General features: G+C 38.3%; 3 protein-coding genes across 3 annotated transcripts in view; 1 reads left to right on the top strand and 2 right to left on the bottom strand.

Moving 5' to 3' along the window:
* Positions 1–18,431, bottom strand: part of LOC124122347 — a 377,435-nt gene that overhangs the window by 299,078 nt on the left and 59,926 nt on the right. The gene's annotated exons all lie outside the window — the stretch shown is intronic.
* On the bottom strand, positions 1,815–8,710 carry LOC125379289 (scavenger receptor class F member 1-like). Its single transcript, XM_048395559.1, has 6 exons — positions 8,698–8,710; positions 8,541–8,588; positions 7,892–8,176; positions 4,720–4,863; positions 3,766–3,898; positions 1,815–1,830 (listed from the first exon to the last, which is right to left on the bottom strand). The coding sequence occupies exons 1-6, from the start codon at positions 8,708–8,710 to the stop codon at positions 1,815–1,817; spliced, it is 639 nt and encodes a 212-aa protein (XP_048251516.1).
* On the top strand, positions 11,252–12,676 carry LOC124122341. The gene is made up of 3 exons (XM_048395646.1): positions 11,252–11,600; positions 11,827–11,947; positions 12,243–12,676. The coding sequence occupies exons 1-3, from the start codon at positions 11,381–11,383 to the stop codon at positions 12,562–12,564; spliced, it is 663 nt and encodes a 220-aa protein (XP_048251603.1). The 5' UTR covers positions 11,252–11,380; the 3' UTR covers positions 12,565–12,676.

The raw sequence follows: 18,431 nt of genomic DNA, 5'->3' as shown, positions 1-18,431 counted from the left end.
TAACTGAATAATAATATTTTGACACAAGTTACTCATGTATTGAGCTTCACTTCATCTAAAGATTTCAGCATTAAAAAACATTGCTTAGGGTATCTATAACTGGGTAAAGATAAAAATTTCAACCAATATTTAATACATCTCTTGTGATAATCAATAAATAAGCCATATCTACCACATTCGCCAAGGGCAGCAACATTTGTAACATGACTTCCAATTCCAATAGTAAATTTACAGAATTTAATCTGAATTTTTTCAGTTGCTGCAATTTTTGAATAGCCCCATATTTCTGAAGTGTATAATAATACAGGCTTAATTTGAATGTCAAATATTTTAAAAAGTATATGTACTGGTATGTTCTTCAAACAATGCTTATTTGCCTTCTGAACAAGAGAGTTGATACCAGTCGTCCAACACAGCCGATTTGAAAATAACAAACCTAGATCATTATAATAGGTAGATACATTAACATTAACATCTCCTAACCTCCATTTCTCAGTACTCCTATGTTTTCCACCATTTCTGAAAACTAAAATTTCAGTCTTACTATGGTTAACTTCTAAACCCCATTTAGTACAGAAAGATTTAAGGATATTACGTTTTCGTTGGAGACCAACTACAGTATCATCAATTATGCACAAATCATCGGCATATAATAACAACAAAATGTCTAGAGATTCTTGACTCACAAATATTCCCCTCTCGCCGGGGGACTGCAACATTGATTCTTATTCAACAATAAGCAAAGAGAACAATATAGGGCTAAGGGTGCAGCTTTGACATACACCACTTAGCGTTTCAAAGTAGCAAGTTGCTGTGCTATTTGATAACTTTACAGCCGATTTCACTTTTAAATACATATACTTATGACATAAAATAACTGTCCATGTATACCCTTATTTAACATGACATACCACAACAATTTTCTATTTACACAATCAAAGGCTTTTCTAAAATCAACAAATAAACAGTAAAATCTGCCATTAGCTTTAGATAAGTATTTCTGTATTAGACTTTGCCACACACATATATTATCAATGGTGCTGTATCCAGCCCTCAAACCTGCCTGAGACTCTGGTATCTTATCGTAAATGTCACAAAACATAGTAAGCCGTTTATTAAGAATAAAAGTAAATATTTTACCCAATACATCACTAAGTGTAATACCCCTATAATTGTTAACATCAAATTTGCTGCCTTTCTTATGAAGTGGAGTAAGTAAACCTCGAGCCCAATCCTCAGGAAAATTACCACTATGCAAAATAGCGTTATATAATATAACTAGATAAGGAAGAAGATTACCCTTGCAACACTTTATCATTTCTGGTAGAACTCTATCGGGACCAGCCGCCTTACCATCTTTCAAATGATTAATAGCATGTAAAATTTCTGGTTCAGTGATTTCACAATTCAAAATATCATTTAATTCTTCATCATTGCAGACAAAACAGTTAGATTCCTCGTGTTCATAAACAAAACTCTCAGCGGAAGCAAGATTATCATGATCAACATCATAATCAGTTATATTCAAACAAAATTTAAAGTAGGAGACCCATTCTGATGGAGCTATAAACTGAGTTGCATTAGTCTTTTTTGATACAAGTCCCTTCACTTGGTTCCAGAAGATCTTAGGACTACAAGTATGAGACATTAAATCCTCAAGTAATCACTCTTCAAAAATCAATTTCTTTTGTCTACACATATTTCGATACGCATTTCTTAACTGTCTAAACTGTTGTAAATAGTTCAGATCAGCAGTTATTCTAAACATATTAAGAATACAATATTTCTCATGTTTCAACTCTTTACATTCGCTATCATGCAATCTTGCTCCTGAAAATGTACATATGTTTGAGCTACTAATTACCTTCATATCACTGACAGAAGCACAAGTAAATGATCAATGATGTCAATTTTGTAACTGCACAATTAACACCGCTAGAAATTTCACCCATGAAATCATCAAAACTATATGATAATAGCGAGTCCCGAAGTAACTCAGAAAACGCTTCAGCCTTACCAGCACACCATCGGTATCTACAAATAGATTCTGCATTATCAGCATACATGTTACTGATAACATTCTCTGTATCTGTAACACCAAACTTAAACACAATGGGAAAATGATCTGACTCACATCTTGTGGCTAGACTGAAATCATAATTAGTACTAAATAATTCAGATGAACATAAGCAATAATCAACCATGCTGGCACCCCCACCAGCAAAGCATCTGATATTGTTCTCCCATTCATCATATGTATATCAAGCATAAATCTATTAAATCACAACCATGGGAGTTTACACGATCATCTGTCCACTTTCTAGATATGCTAAAACTGTCAGTTTTATAATTCAAATCTTCCAGTGAAGGAATGTATTTGTTGCCATCCTGTAAAATATAAGCCTTTAAGTTGCCTGTTCTAGCATTCATATCACCCATAATCACAAAAACAAAGTCTTCAATATCAGCATCTGTGATGCACGAGAGCAAACAGTTTTCTAAGTAATCAATCCCTTTCTGCAGTCTTGGATCGCTCCGAACGGATGAATATACAGGGTGAATACACACACACCCATAAAAAATATCGTATGTGTAACCAAAAAGTTTCTTATCCAAAAGCACGAAAATACAATCAGTAAAGTCAGACCAGATCTTCTTGATGTATTGACTTGCAAAATGGCTAACGCAAAGGGCAACACCGCCTCTGTTATTAAAGTCCCGTTGGTTAATATAAACAGTATGGTTTGTAAATATAGAAGAAATGTCATCTTTATTTACATTGTTCCATATTTCAACAAATCCAATGACATCAAACTTCAGACAATAGTGTATAAAGTCAGAGTCAGCTAGTTTCTGTTTCAAACCATGAACATTCCATGTTACTATTTCAAACCAAGTACTCGCATCAATCTCTGGCGGCAACTGGTGGACCGGGCATTTAGTTATCACTAACGGTTGCCGGAGCAGCTGTTGACAATCCCGTGTTATTAACATATTGAAAGAAGAGAGAGGACAGCGCCAATCTTGGTTGCTGATTCACATGTCGGTTTCGGTAATGAACCTGCTAGTTGTATGGTTGTTTTAGCTGAAGACGAGTCGACATATTTTTATTATTTTATTATTGTTTATCTTTGAGACCTTTCAGTTACATAATTTCACAGCATTCACGTGAAAGAAGAATGACTGTTGTGGCCCCAACACAGGTTCGTGTAGGATATGTGTGCGTATTGGGAAATATATTTCTCCATGTTTCACAACTTTTCTTGCCAAGTGCTTTGGGAGATTGGTGTGCGAGGTTTCATGGTATTTGGAAGAGAGCATTTGTGAAGCACTAGAACAGGAATGAGTAGAGGTAGCATATAACCGTAGTTTCGGCTTGGTCGAATTCTGCACGAGTGGGTCCATTGCCAGCAGCCAACGTCTAAGAATATCCCAAACAGGTTCTAATGGTTTCACATCTGGACGCTAGCCGGCAAAGTCAAAGGGTTCTCGTCAAGGCATGTGGTGGTTACAGTTACTACTGGGTTTAAGGATTTGGAATGTCTTTCTGAGATTACAATAAACTTTACAGGTCCATAGTTATTGTAATTCCAACTTTGATTTAATTACAGTGCTGCCGAAACTGCCGAGTTATTTACCGAAAAATAACATTGAACATTGTCATGATAATCTGCATGTACTATAGTATGAATATTTGAATATATCAGGAAATACAAACATAAAATCACAGTTAAACACAAAACTGAATACAACTACAATAATTACCTTAAGAACAAAATGACTGTGAATGTCACTGTGAGTGTGACTGCACCTGCGACTGTGGCTGCGACTGCTGCATTCAGTGAGAAAAGTTCCAGTACGGCATCCAGGCTGTTTGTGTCTTCCTTGTTGTTCACAACTAGTTGAGTCAAAGAAGTGTACACATACAAGTGCTGAATCCAACAGCTAATAAATAGATCACATTTCAACACGTCAATGTTCAGAACTCTCAAATTCTCGAACTCTCCAATTTCTTCAAAATATTATGTCACATTGAGTTTTTCCGCCAGGTGTTTTGATTATGATTTTGAACAGAAACAGGGGCCAAAGACCCTATATTCCTCTTGTCACCATTCACTTTTGATATTGCAGACACCGAATGTTCCAAGTGGCTGAACAATAGAGATTATTCGTCAAATTCACAAATTTCGGGTGCCAATATTTGATTTCCACTCATATATAAGCGATAATTGGGTAGGTCTGAGGGACATGTTGGTTTTGTCCAGCATATTCGTTACCAAATGAAAGACGTTTCAAGTTGACCATACAAAAGAAAATTGTGTATAAAGGAAACCCAACAGTTCAGGTGTGACCGAGGTCACAGATGTCCAATCAAAGGTTATAAAACGATGTCAACCCTCTAGACACGCAAGTGTACGGATTTAATATCTAATCACCTGTGTCTTGACCACGTGGATAATAATTAATAGTGTTTATGCCCAAAGATCAATCATATTTTAGGATCTATTGTTATGTGGCAGTATAGTGTGTAACTATGTTTCTCATAATTGTAAGTGACAGTAAATTGATCGAGGCGCTCGTACAATAACGCCCTTTGCTGGTGACACTGACAGCTAGTTATTCGGAGTTACCTCCCTTTAGTGGTATTGCTTTTATCCCAACATGGTCCCAACATATAAGACAAGTTGTATTGCATGTTAAGCAAATGTATCTTCGTACCTTTTGTAGTGTTGCAAAACTCCCCCGTGTAAGTCCCACTGCAGCCAAGTATACAGACTCCAGTTGTGTGGTTGCATCTTTCCTCCAGACAGTTGATGCTGCAGGGGTGTTGACAGATATCGCCATACCAGCCACGACTACAGTCTGGACAATCAAAGTATCAGATACATGATTAAGTAACTTCTTTTTCGCACTTTATTATAATAATAGCTGTGAGCAAACCATTAATGTGAGGAATTGTTCATGTCAATATGAATAAAACCCCTAATTACGTTATCCTTATACAATGGTGTGTAATTTCACTGTAAAAAGAGTAGGACACAATAAACATTATTGATGGCACTATACAGTCGTTGAATAGTTTTCTTCGTACAAAAGTATTGAATCCTGAACTAAGTTTATGGCATACAATTGATGCTAGTGCACGTGAGCAGATGTTGAAAGTTTTCTTTGACGTTTGAAACATGTCTAAATAGGCAAAAAGAGAAGTGATATAGATGTTGCCAAATTATCAGTTGAGATTACAGATCGTCACAGCAAATATTTTGAAAAAAAATATTTTGGACATTTATTTCACAATGTAATATTATTTGGTATATGTTGAGTAAGCAGTGGAACTCAACAAATATGTTCCACTTTGTTGAGAGGTGTTCTTAATTTGACCGTTCCTCTTTGCTCATGATCTTTTCCATGTGTGTTTCTTCTTTTGATGACATCCAACTGTGTGCAAATCTAGAGAGTTTAGTTCTGAGTTTTATTATCACATGATTATTATTATCACAGAGAATTGGCCACCATGGCCTACTTCTTTTATATATGGCATTTGTGTTAGTTTTAAGTTCTGAGTTGGATTAATGGTCATGATTTCCATCACTGGATTGTCTGGTCCAGTCTCGATTATTTACAGGCTGCCGTCATATAGCTGGACTATTGCTGAGTGTGGCGTTAAACCACAAACAAGCAAGCAATTATTGGAACGTGTTGCAGAACGTGGACTTGGCTGTTCATGGTGTAAATGCTACTACTTGTGGCTGCCAAGACTCATCATACTGTGCAGGCCATATAATCACGTGTGACTTCTCTATTGTTGACGATAACAACCTTCTTCAGTTATTCAAATATGGACCAAGATTCCATGAGCAACGTCCTTCCATTTGGGATCTCAACTTCAAAATCATTATGGATGCTGTCAAAGAATATGCCGAAAATGGACCAAAAGAGAAGAGGAAACTGTTGAATGTCTTTAAGAGTGGGTTAAGGCAGTGCGTGATGATGCCATTGGTAGAATGCATTAACTTAAAAAGAGGAAACGGAATTGAATAAACCTCTCTGTCCAAGTCAGCTGTCATCCAAAGTCTGGCAGCCCTACATGAAAAGTTTGTAGTTGTCCCCACTGACAAGGCCTCAAATAACATAAGTATTATATGTAAAGATCACTACATTAATTATTTGATCAAATAACTTGGTGTAAATGGCATATCAAATAATGCCACATATAAGGCCAGTATGTTGACTGAGAAAGGCATCTGCCAAAACCATAAATCAGTACTGTCAACTTTTGACTTGACTTAAAAACCTGAAGACATGTCCATTCCTCTCTTGTACTGGATTTCAAAGCTCCATAAAATTCCATTCAAAGAGAAAAATGTATTGTTTGGTCTAACAAGTGAACCACCAATTCCTGTCTCAAAGACCATAATCCTCAATACAATCAAGGAAGGGCTTTCTTCATATTAACTAAAGAATTTGAGACAAGTGGTATTAATACCAATTTGATTCTCAAAATGCTGAGGGTTTGCTTGACTTTTTGCAATCTCAGAAAAGAACCTAGTTCCATTCTGTGAATTTTATTTATTTTTCTACTTTGTACACCACTATCCCACATGACAAACTTAAGGAACTACTTCACTCCTTGATCCATGGGGCTTTTCATACAAATTGTGGTTACCACAGACACAGTTAGGTTCAGGACAATTTGTGAAAAATGAAAGCACACGCAATCTAAAATTTACTGCGAAAATAATATGTGAAATGCTGGACTTCCTCTTTATAACAGCAACATAACATTTTTGGGTAAGACATTTAGGCAAGATGTGGTCATCCCAATTGGCACCAACTGTGCTCCCCTCCTTGAGGATCTGTTTCTATATGTATCTCAATCAGAATGTCAAAACAAGGTAGTTTGCCCAAGAAGATTAACTTAAGCTTCACGTTTTTTCGATGGTCTGATATCATTCCAAAACAATCAATTAGCCAATTCCCTTACACTGATTTACCAACCTGAACTAGAAATAAAGGAGACCAGTGAGACCGCCTTATTTGTTTCACATTTAGATCTATGCATTAAGATTCAGAGTGGCAAGACACTCCCTACAACAAATAAAACTCTCTACAAGACTGTGTGCAGGAGGGATGACTTCAACTTTCTACTAGTCAGCTTTCCCTTCATGTCGAGCAATATTCCAGTAGCTCCAGCCTTTGGTGTTTATATTTCACAACGTTTAAGATACAATCGAGCAAATTCTCTCTACCAAGATTTCAAAGAGCGTCACATGAAACTTGGTCAGAAGTTGTTTGATCAGATTACAACATTCAAGGTCTCAGTAAAGCTTTCAAATAGACTTTTGGTAGCCCTGTTCCCGTGTCTTGCCAGGTGAACAAATGACTTGCCCTTGCATGTGTTTGTGATGGATGCCACCGGTGGGGAAGGATACACACATGCTCATGAAAAAGTCGGAACTGTACGATCGATTCAGCTTTTAGCAGGGAGGGTTGCATTTAGTATTATGATTATTGAAAAAGATCCTGTTGTGTGTATGAAATTGGTTTTGTTGACTTTGCATATTTTAAACTATATCAGTGATTATATGGAGTTTGTGGGATATTATTAGGAAAGATAGATGACATGACACTTTAGTTACAATGTTGAAATTAAAATATATTGCCATTTAGCTTCCGGGCACAATTCCTATTTACAAATCACCCTTGCTTTTCTGATTATCAACATCACAGTTAGAACAAAAAAGAGTAGTTTATTCTGTTGTACCATTTCATTTACTTAAAGCTAAGTTCATATCATTCTAAATATGTAGATAAGAGAGTGTTCATAAATTTTTAAGCTTCCATTCATATGAGGATAAATACCGAACGCTGATTCATTAAAATCCCCTACCTCGAGTATCATTACAGAAATGTCCAGCGTTAGTTCCACTGCAGCCAAGTGTGCAGTGCCCAGTTTGATGGTTGCATGTCTGTCCTAGACAGTTCCCGCTGCAGTCTTGATTACACAGATCACCATGCCAACCACGCTGGCATCCCTCAGAACACTTCCCTGTGTCAGTGTCACAGTAGGGAAGATCAAGTGGAGGAAGAAGGGCACAGTTCTGGGGGCATGTTAGGTTGCAGTGCTCGCCATGTAAGCCCCACTTACATTCGGTGTAGCCCTGGACAACCACGACTGAAATAGAGCATCAAATGATAATCCTAGCATATCATCTTCATGAATATCAACGTCTGGATAATCCATTGTTTTGTGAATCGTTTACTGTTCTTATGACTAAAGCTTCTGTCTTTAACGTATACAATTTGCAAACTACGTTTTTTTTAATCCACTGACGAGGCAACAAGTCAGCTGTGTTAATCAAAAGCATATGTGTGAATCTTGAACTTTTCTTATCATCAAATGGCACTATTTTTTTATCAATCCGTATTCTGCTTGTCCATCAATAGCACGTGGTTTAAATGGAATAGACAGAGGGGCTAATTAATTATTTATATCATTTGCCTTCATTTCCAGTTATTATTTCACACAAGTGACTCACAGAATGGCAGCAGAAGTTGGACGAGTCCCAGCATCATTGAACAAACACCTGAAACAGAAGGAATGACTTTTGTTATACATATTTGAAATAAAAAAAAACATTTTCAAGAAACCGAAATTAGGATTAAAATAAATACTGGACAAATATTCTTTCCAACCTTGAGCAGACATGATGAACATAGAAATGATAGGAAAATAAATAGAACATGGCTTTCTTCAGTACTACTGAGACGGGTTGTTTACACATCTGAATGCAATCAGCGGACATGCAACGAGGTCTCCGACCTCATTTCACTGTGTATGCACACCCAGGGGTGACAAAAATTTCCAATGAGGACAGACTCGGGACTAACCGATCACTCAATGTAAATAGGTTCATAAACATACATAAACCATCGTAAAGAATAACCCCTCCAGTCTTATACAGCCATTAGTTACTGGCAAGGTCACATTTAAATTGTCGACGGTGAACTAATTATAGTATGGGATTTCCCGTTATTGCACCATACCTCGTCACACACCATCGTTCTCTCCTACCGCTGGCGAACTATTTTTAGCGTGATGTCATCCATACGCGGCGTTCGTGCACAACGCTCCTTTTCCTTTGGGTGGGTTAAATGTTTCAGCCCATACATTTGTTTTGAAGTTGACTCAGCATAATTGATCAATGCTACTGGGTTTTGCTAAAACTCGGGCATTCAGCTCATCATCAGTTTATTTTAAACAAAACTGTAAACTGGAAAAATACAGGCTTCTATTCTCACGGAAGATGTTTCGATTCAATCTCGGTTTAGGGAGTAAATTCCTTCTTCTAAAGAAATGAATGCAAAACAGATATGTTGTGTCACAACAGTTGATCCAATGTGGCAAAATAACTTACATGTGACACGAGTATCAAAGGTTATTTTGTATCTTTCAAGGAAATTCATATGAAGCACAGTGGAATGCATGGTTCCTACAGAAGATGTATTAAATACTATTTTAATCAGAGATTTCTTTTGTGGGGGTTTTCACATCAAAAAGCATTTTACCTATCGCGTGGGACGTTTATCCATTATTGTTGTTCAATTTGTGGCCTCATGCAGGAGGATAATCAGAACTTCTGCCAGTTTCGGGGACGCTTACCAAATTGTTGAAACTCACGAGAACGGGTGTGGTCTCACGAGAATGGGTGTGCTGAGAAACAAGGCGATCTGTGATTCAAACCAAAAATCGTAGCATTCATACACGAATCTTTGTAAAGTTAACCCCTGTTCCTTAGACGACAGGGTATACGTAATAGTTTGTTGGGTGTGCCTACAGTGCAAATCTTCACTAGTATATTTGCAAATATATCTTGACTTTGGAAAGATAATATGTTTTTCTTAAAGAGTGTGTGGGTTTATCTTGGAAATAGATATAATTACCAGTCTACTGTATGGAGCACAATATGTGTACTCATAACAGAAACATATCAAGCGGTTGTGATAATCATAACCCTGCACGATTTATTTTTTCCGGCTGAGGAGGAAAAAGAAAACAGATGCTGTAAGCTAATTTCCAAGAAAGTGAGTCATTGCCTGCTAATAAGGACAAAACAACTTCACACACACAAAGGCAGCTTTACACTGGACAGTGTGGCACAGCTTACAGTAACACACAACTGTATGTAGTCATGTTGTGTTGAGCTTTCAGAACACATCATGACACTGTTGAAGTTCATATGTATGACATATCTGATAGTTTCTTCGAAAGGTAAGCTTGAAAGATTTTAGCTTGAAATAGCTCATCTTCTTATCTGCTTGCATTCTCTTATCAGCAAAGTTGTCCAATAAATTGATTTGCTAATGGTACATCTCAGTCAGTGGTTCGTGTACAGAATTTGCCTTAAAATGTAGCCCAATGTAACAAAGTCACTGCTTACATATTCTTAAATGTGGTATGCTAACAACATATTGTTGCCTTCTTGAAATAGAAGTCATTGTATGCTGTTAATGTGACATGTGCTCTTATTACAGGGTACAGGTGACACAGTTTATGCCATAGTTTCAAAAATCATATATTGTAGTCCTTTCCATTTCAGGCGACCAGTGCAAGGACAACCAGCACTGTTCTGACTGTGACAGAAGTACAGGACATTGCATCACAGGCTGTGACACTGGGTATTTTGATCAGATGTGCAGTTCAGTGTGCAGCAGGAACTGCAGAAATCACTCATGTCAGTTGTCAAGCTCCGGCACAGGTGCTTGCACTGACGGTTGTGTCTCCGGATATCAAGGCTCTGGGTGCAACGTACACTGTGGCAGTCCAGGAGGTACCTGTGCAGCATGTCCAGGTGGTTGTGATGGAGGATATTGTCAGCTAGGCTCCTCCTGTGTGTCTGGATGTGTTGACTCCTACTACGGTACTGGCTGTAAGACGTGTTCAAGTAGATGTAAGTCCTGCAACACGATAACAGGATTGTGCAAAGAGTGCCACACAGGATATTTCGGTCCAAACTGTGCTTATTCCTGTGATCATTGCCTGGGATCCTGTGAACATGGATGCGCAGATGGCTGTCTTCCTGGATTTTATAGCATTTTCTGCAACGAAAAGTGCAGTGAAAATTGTGGACCAGGCCCCAACGTCTCTACCAGCAAACATCTACAGGCACCAGATGCTGGTTTACCTGTCTGCAACAGAGCTAGTGGGGATTGCATCCACGGGTGTAAAGAGGGCTGGCGTGGTCAACAGTGCTCTTCTCCATGCAGTCCTATTTGCGCCAATAAACGATGCAAGTCTACAGGTGACTGTGTAGATGGTTGTGTACCTGGACATTTCAGTAGAGGCTGTAAACCCTGCCCTGTCAACTGCCTTCACAACATGTGCCACTCGGACAGCGGGAAGTGTACAGACGGATGTACACGTGGCTTTTATGGTGGACTCTGCCAGCACACGTGTAAAGTGTGTTTTGATGGTGTCTGTGATCAGAAGACTGGGACCTGTACCATAGGCTGCCACCTGACTGGACAAACGTGTGATTCTACCTGCACGTTCAACTGTTCTATAGCGGAATGTCTAAGAGTGGAACATTGCAACCAAGGTAACTATAACTCTATAATACTTCCTGGTTGCATCAGTTCAGTGGAATGTGTTCTATTATTTACCTTGTCTATATTTTGCTAAAAGGCAATTTAAGAAGTTCGAGTGTTCAAATGGAAGAGTGTTTCCATGCATGTGTCCTTTGTTGCATTGAAGTATTGTGTTCTTTGCCCTTATTGAATAAGCTGGAATTACATGACTTCTACATATCATCTTACACATTTCAGGTAATAGTGACAGCAGCATTGTTGACCTGAAGATTGGACTATCAACAGCCTTTTCACTTTTTGTAGTGATCATCCTGCTGGCCTTATCACCCGTCTACTGCAAACATTTAAGAACTTTTAAGTAAGTACAGTAATTGTGAATAATCAACAACTACTTTCATCAAAAGAGACATATATGTATGGTTTAACACATTCATGCGTTTTCAACTGGTTTTTTTAACATAACCATGCTACTTTTACCACAAAAGTATGTATATTGTTTAGAAGAGATCTAGATCCCAAGTAACCAATGTGACTGGCGGAATTTCTTGTCATCGTACGCAATGATCAGGGACATCATCAGACAGTAATCAGACTGGATTATTTACATGACGCCACCATAAAGCTTGACTTATGCGTTTTTTTCTTAATCACAGACAGCACACAATACAGGGAATAATTCTACACGAAGCACCAAGTCATGAGGACCAGGTACCCCCGGACTACTGTGAAATCAGAGACGAAGATGTTGACAACGTGTGTGAGCTGCCAGGGATAAGAGGAGATGAATCAGTAACTGGAGCTGCCCCTGTCATGCCTGTTCTGGCAGACTGCTTTGTAACAGATTGTGAAATCAATGATGTTGCTGCGGCAGAGCAGTCTGATGTTGACGATAACACGTACACTCACCTCGTGCGACCGGTTGTTGTTGAGTGGCAGGAAACAGTAGTGAACTATGTACCTCCAATCGAAGAGTGATACACTGTAACCGCAGCATGCTTAGTTTACAAAGGAGTTTGTATTTTGTTTTGTTTTTGTCAAATTAACTGCAGTCAGTCACCAAATATTACACAATTAGACAGACATGAACATGGACAAAATGTAACATGTTTAAAATCAGCATTGAGGTATCCCATTTTATATACAAAAGGGTGTGTAATTTTATCATTCTGTCAATTAGTAATGATGGTTTTAAAAAATTAGACAGACGCTTGGGGTATTGTTCATTAATCCTAACCTTCACTAACCTGTATAAGCCTCAGCTGTCATAGTACTACCATTGGCAGGAAGAGTCCAGTCGTTTTATGAACAAGCCTGTGACTAAGTTTTATTGATCAATGTGATTGTCACGTAAGACAGTCGCAATGTGTCTCTCCGCCTCGTTGGGTGAAGGTTTGTCGAGACAATTTAATCTTTATCCATACTTAACCTCATTCTTGGTGTCAATGGGGTTATGTCCGGGTTGGGTTAGTTTCATAACAATATGGAAGTAAGTGTGTGTTTACTTTATCAGTGAGTACATAATTATAAGGACATTTGGTAAATACATTTATTTCAGAGAGCAGTTGACATGTTGAATTTCACCTTTTGCATTTTACCAACAATGGTTGCTATTTGCCAGAATCAATTTATGTGTTTCAGTTTTGTTATTGTTTCATTGATTTGTTTAGATTTTGCTTTCTGTGTTTGTGATAGGTCGAATGTTTCGGTTTTTTCCAGACTTCAATTTCATTTCCACAGTTTATAAGACTCGTTTCACTTGTACATTATTTATAGATTTCGATGTTTAGACCAAGAAGATGCAGATGTCCTTATGAAAGGATAAAAAGGACATTGCTTAGATTTCGTAGGTTCACTTTGTTCACTTTGTTAACCTTTCCACACCTCTTAGAACAATAAATTAAACGTTACTGAGTTATGTGCCAGTTAAAAAGGTTAATGTCAAATGTACACGTTTATGTACACTTTGTAAGGAGAAGATTGTAAATATTCCTTTATTCGTGTATATATTAATTTCAGTCAATGCACATGCTTATTGCCCCGTCAATGGGACACTTTGAACAGGCATGCACAATAACACAGTGGTCACAGAATGTTAGTGTATGCCATCACAATTCGGTCTAATAATGCCGCTTCGTTTCCACGTTTCAACATTATTCAGGCTGGTTAACGACTCAAGTTGAACAACATCACCGGAGGAGTGAGATAAATACGAAACGTAAATTCATCATCAGCCATAATGCCATTGCTTATATTACTGGCTTCATCCTTTGTTTATGTCACTGACTTCACCGATGATTGTCATTACTACCCTTGTGTGTACATAACAGGCTTCTCTACTCCAGTATAACAACATCTACTCTACTGTATAAACATTGCCTCCTACTTGTATATATACTTGCCAACCACACTCTGTATATCACTTGCTTGATAACGGTGTTAGAACCTACACCGAAACTTCTCTCTTCATTTTAATAAAGAAGTTGTTAATCCATAAACTCTTATCCTTAGTTATTTGGGTAATAACCTATATCTTGTCATAAATATGGATTTCTTTCAAAAAGTGCTATGGATTGTATGGCTAAGAACTTAAGTAAAGAGGTGTTTCAAAGTAGAAACATTAAAATATGTCTGAAGTATTAAAGCAGTATCCACTGAGTCTAAAAGAATGTGTTGGAATGAAAATTGGAAACACCATCCAAATACTGTTTCGCCTCAGAATCTTAAAACCTTCGTGCCTGGATATAGGTACATGGTTATATAGCTGCTGTATATATTCATGCCGTTACAGTGAGTGAGTGAGTTGGGTTAACCCCGCTTTGAACAGTATTCTAGTCATATCACAGTGTCAGCTTGATGTTGGAGGAAAGCTAGAAGTGATGCAGATCTTAGACGTTTACAACTTTAGTTTACTCAGACAATCGCCAAACGTTTGAAGAAGGAATAATTAAATGCAAAATCGCAACAACGAGCCAAAAACTATTTGGTCTCGACTCCTAAAACCTTGACTCCTGAAACCGTACTGCCGTATGGAAGTCTATTGCACTGTGAAAGTCACACCTGCCTGTATGGTGGCGTATTGCCCGTCTCACTCAAGTGAATGTTTTTTCCTCTCATATTTGACCCTGATAGTTATGGGTTGTGCTAAGTGTTCACATGCCGCCGTTGTATGGCAAGAGTTCTGATGCACGGCGTGAGTAACACGCTTTTTTATGCAAATTGTGTGAGTGGCTGATGCTCCTGTAAGAACAGGACATGCTTACCCTTTTTGCGACCATCTGGTGTCATCAGTGTTCAGTGTACCATTAATACAACATGTTTCGGCGGATAATCGAGATAATATATGGCCTTGACATTTTGTATCGGATCTGGTCAAAACTTGATTTTTTAAAGACCCCCACCATATGGTGGCGTTACATAACAGTCAAACAAAGAAAAAACATTAGAAAACTAAAATATGTAGGTGAACCAACTTCATGGACAAGCAATAAAAGGTATATGTGGTATATATGTCAAGGGTGAAGTTTACGCAGCCGGATGATGAAATACACAATAAACAAGCACCCACGCATCGGAAAGAGAATTACCATTTGGCCAATTGGTGTTTGGACTCAGAAACAACACATACTTCTCAATATTCAAGTAAAATTGAAACAAAGACTACCATTCAGTTCACAATTACCAGTAGAAGATATTGTGGGGTTTCATTCACAGGTCAAAGCTGTGGAAAGATTCTGCCATATATGACTAGCGGATATTTCCAGAAAGAAAATTAGGACGTACGTAATAAACGTCAATCTCTTGTTTGATGACGTAATGTTGTCAACTCATGAACAATTGGTCATGTCACTACAACCGACCAATCATCATTGCTATGTGCTGGAGTGACATTTGATTCAGTACCCTTATGGTTATTGGCGCAGTAAGCGACGTATATACTAAATGTATATCACGATACTACATAGTCATTTAAGTCCCCAAATCAGTACATTTCAACCGTGCTATTCTTGAACTCCATCTTTCGATACAACACACATGACACATGATCCTAATTATAATATTTGCTACATTCGAAAACTTACTAAATGACATTGAGTTTTCATTCAAATTATTTGTTCCCTTATTTTTTGTCGGTACTCGTATCGCATGATAGCCATAACAGCAGTTATATTTCTAGGTATCTATCTTGGGCAGGCAATTCATAATCTGCGTACATATTCTAAGTTGTCGTAATAGATGTTCTCTTACTTACCTTCTACAGATACCCACATAGATACCATCTGAATACAACACGGTGTAGACTGCCTTGCTTCACGACAAGAGTACGTGAATTTACACTATACACACAGCTCCTTGTGACCTTAGGGTATTTATAGTCGCCTGGTTGTACCTGCTGTGTAGTAGACGTAGCAGCAGTAAGATCAGCTTTTTTATCGTATTGATTTACCACGAATCATAAATCTCGAGTCAAGAAACGTCAGTGTTTGATTTTATGAGCAACGTCCTACGCCATTGGGGTGTGATGATCATACATACATACATACATACATACATACATACATACATACATACATACATACATACATACATACATACATACATACATACATACATACATACATACATACATACATACGTACGTACGTACAAACGTACGTACGTACATACATACATACATACATACATACATACATACATACATACATACATACATACATACATACATACATACATACATACATACAACAGAACACACACACAACACCAAACACAAAACACACATATACACATATAACACACACAAGCATTACACAATACACAACTCATACATACAAACACGCAGAACACACACAACACAAACACAACACACACACAACATTTGCGCACAACACAACACTTAATACATGTACACACACATATAACACCCACATACACACATAACGCACGCACACACACGACCTATACGCACGCAACACGCACATCGTAGCACATACACTCACAGAAGACACACATAACACACACACATTACATACACACAACACAACACATATATACACACACACAGCAAACACACAGCAAACGACGCACACAACACACAACACAACACAAACATCGATACTTGAGTGCAATAACCTTCAATGCGACATTGAACCCGATTTCACTACACCTTACGTGTATCGTAAATATCGAACACATTGACCTATGCCTTGGGAACAATGAAGGATTATGGTTTGAAAAATATAATTATATACTATCAAATCAATAGAACCCTGTTTATGATTACGGATAGCTCTTAGGGAATTCTAGCATGTCATCTGTCTTCTAACCGACCTCGGAAATAGAAATATGCAGCAACAAGAGCTGATCGAAACATAAGCATGTGCATGTGTTTACCAAGACTTTATTAGCAGTGTACACAGACAACAACGATCGATAACACCCCCCGTCACAACCAGTACGGAAGTTCAGAAAGGTCGAGCTGACATGGACTGTGTAACATTAGATCACATGCGCTATTTTAATGTTCCTTGTGACATTTGAATTAAAACGAAAAACATTTCCATAATCATTAGAAATATTTTACATCGTACAGCTCCGACAAAAATCATACATTCATGGATCACTATCAAATAGCGATTGTGTCAGTGTTCTCAAACAGACGAGCGTATCCTGCCCCACCGACAACAACAGAGTGATATCCAGCCTGTGGTTGTTTCTACAAACAATACTCAGTGTTGGAAATGTACATCTGCTGGTAAATAAAAGTCGAAGGCACATTTGTCTTCCTAAAACCTAAACATCCTCCCCAACAACCTTGCTTGATAACGGTTTTAGTATCAACACCGAAACGTTGAATTCATTGTAATATAGTTGTATGGCCATAGATCTATCTCCCTTGTCAACCACACAGACTTCTAAATGTCAAAAAGAAGTCACATCAATACATATATTATGTTGTTTTTAAGACATGCCATATCTTCTTCTTATACATGTATCATATGTTTGTTTCAGACAGTTAGCAGGGAACCGTTTTACCTGGGACCCACGCTGTTTATATCAATGTATTAGAAATACATAACAACCCGAGGTAATACACTCACAATGGACACATTTGAGACTGCAAGTGGCTCGGCAGAGAACAAAGGGCCGGCGCTTTCACCACTAGGCTGCCCTATATAACATAGCTGTATTCTCATTGTGTCATAAATCATTCGACGCCGAGACTCCTCAGATGTGTGTCCGTGTTTGTCAGCTTGCCTCCTGCATGTCCTGATAGTGTTTATGTCCCCACAATGAAGCACATGCCATTATTAAACGTCAACGCCAGGGAACAACCAGTCTCGCTTATCCACTGAAACAGGTTGTGTTGGGTGTAAAAGGTAGAATAGCAAATCGCTGAAACTCAATGATGACACAACGTGTTCGCGAAAAGCTTTTCCTGCTCTTTGTTCGAAACATGTCTATGTTCACTCGGCAGTGAAAGGGTAGCCGGGAGGAAGAGATAGTAATTTGTCTGTTAACCTCCTAGCGACTGAGTGGACACTGATTATTACCCTGTTATACAAGACCGCCTCCGTGGTCCAGTGGTACAGCGTCCGCCCGGACAGCGGGAGGTCGGGGGTTCGATCCCGTTAAAAGATGGTACTTGTTGCTACTATGTCTGGCGCTCGGCATTAGGGGGCTAAAAGAAGGACTGGTCTGTTCGGAGTCTGTACATGGTGTCTAAGTGGGGTAGTCATGTTCAACTGCGGCATGGCATTTCACTATTAAACTGCATCAGTTCGGACTAGTACAAACAGACACACACACACACACACACACACACACACACACACACACACACA

This window comes from Haliotis rufescens, unplaced genomic scaffold, assembly GCF_023055435.1.
Source record: "Haliotis rufescens isolate VD_foot unplaced genomic scaffold, xgHalRufe1.0.p SCAF_14, whole genome shotgun sequence".
NCBI lineage: Eukaryota > Metazoa > Mollusca > Gastropoda > Lepetellida > Haliotidae > Haliotis > Haliotis rufescens.
The sequence above is the reverse complement of the archived record's forward strand: the minus strand, read 5'-3'. Positions and strand labels throughout refer to the sequence as shown.

Coding starts and splice junctions, on each gene's coding strand:
- LOC125379289 (XM_048395559.1), bottom strand. Junction 4,864..7,891: donor TTTCTGTAATGATACTCGAG/GTAGGGGATTTT, acceptor TTGATTGTCCAG/ACTGTAGTCGTGGCTGGTAT. Junction 3,899..4,719: donor GTTTTGCAACACTACAAAAG/GTACGAAGATAC, acceptor TGACTCAACTAG/TTGTGAACAACAAGGAAGAC.
- LOC124122341 (XM_048395646.1), top strand. CDS start 11,381: ATGTGCCACTCGGACAGCGGGAAGTGTACAGACGGATGTACACGTGGC. Junction 11,601..11,826: donor AGTGGAACATTGCAACCAAG/GTAACTATAACT, acceptor TACACATTTCAG/GTAATAGTGACAGCAGCATT. Junction 11,948..12,242: donor AAACATTTAAGAACTTTTAA/GTAAGTACAGTA, acceptor TCTTAATCACAG/ACAGCACACAATACAGGGAA.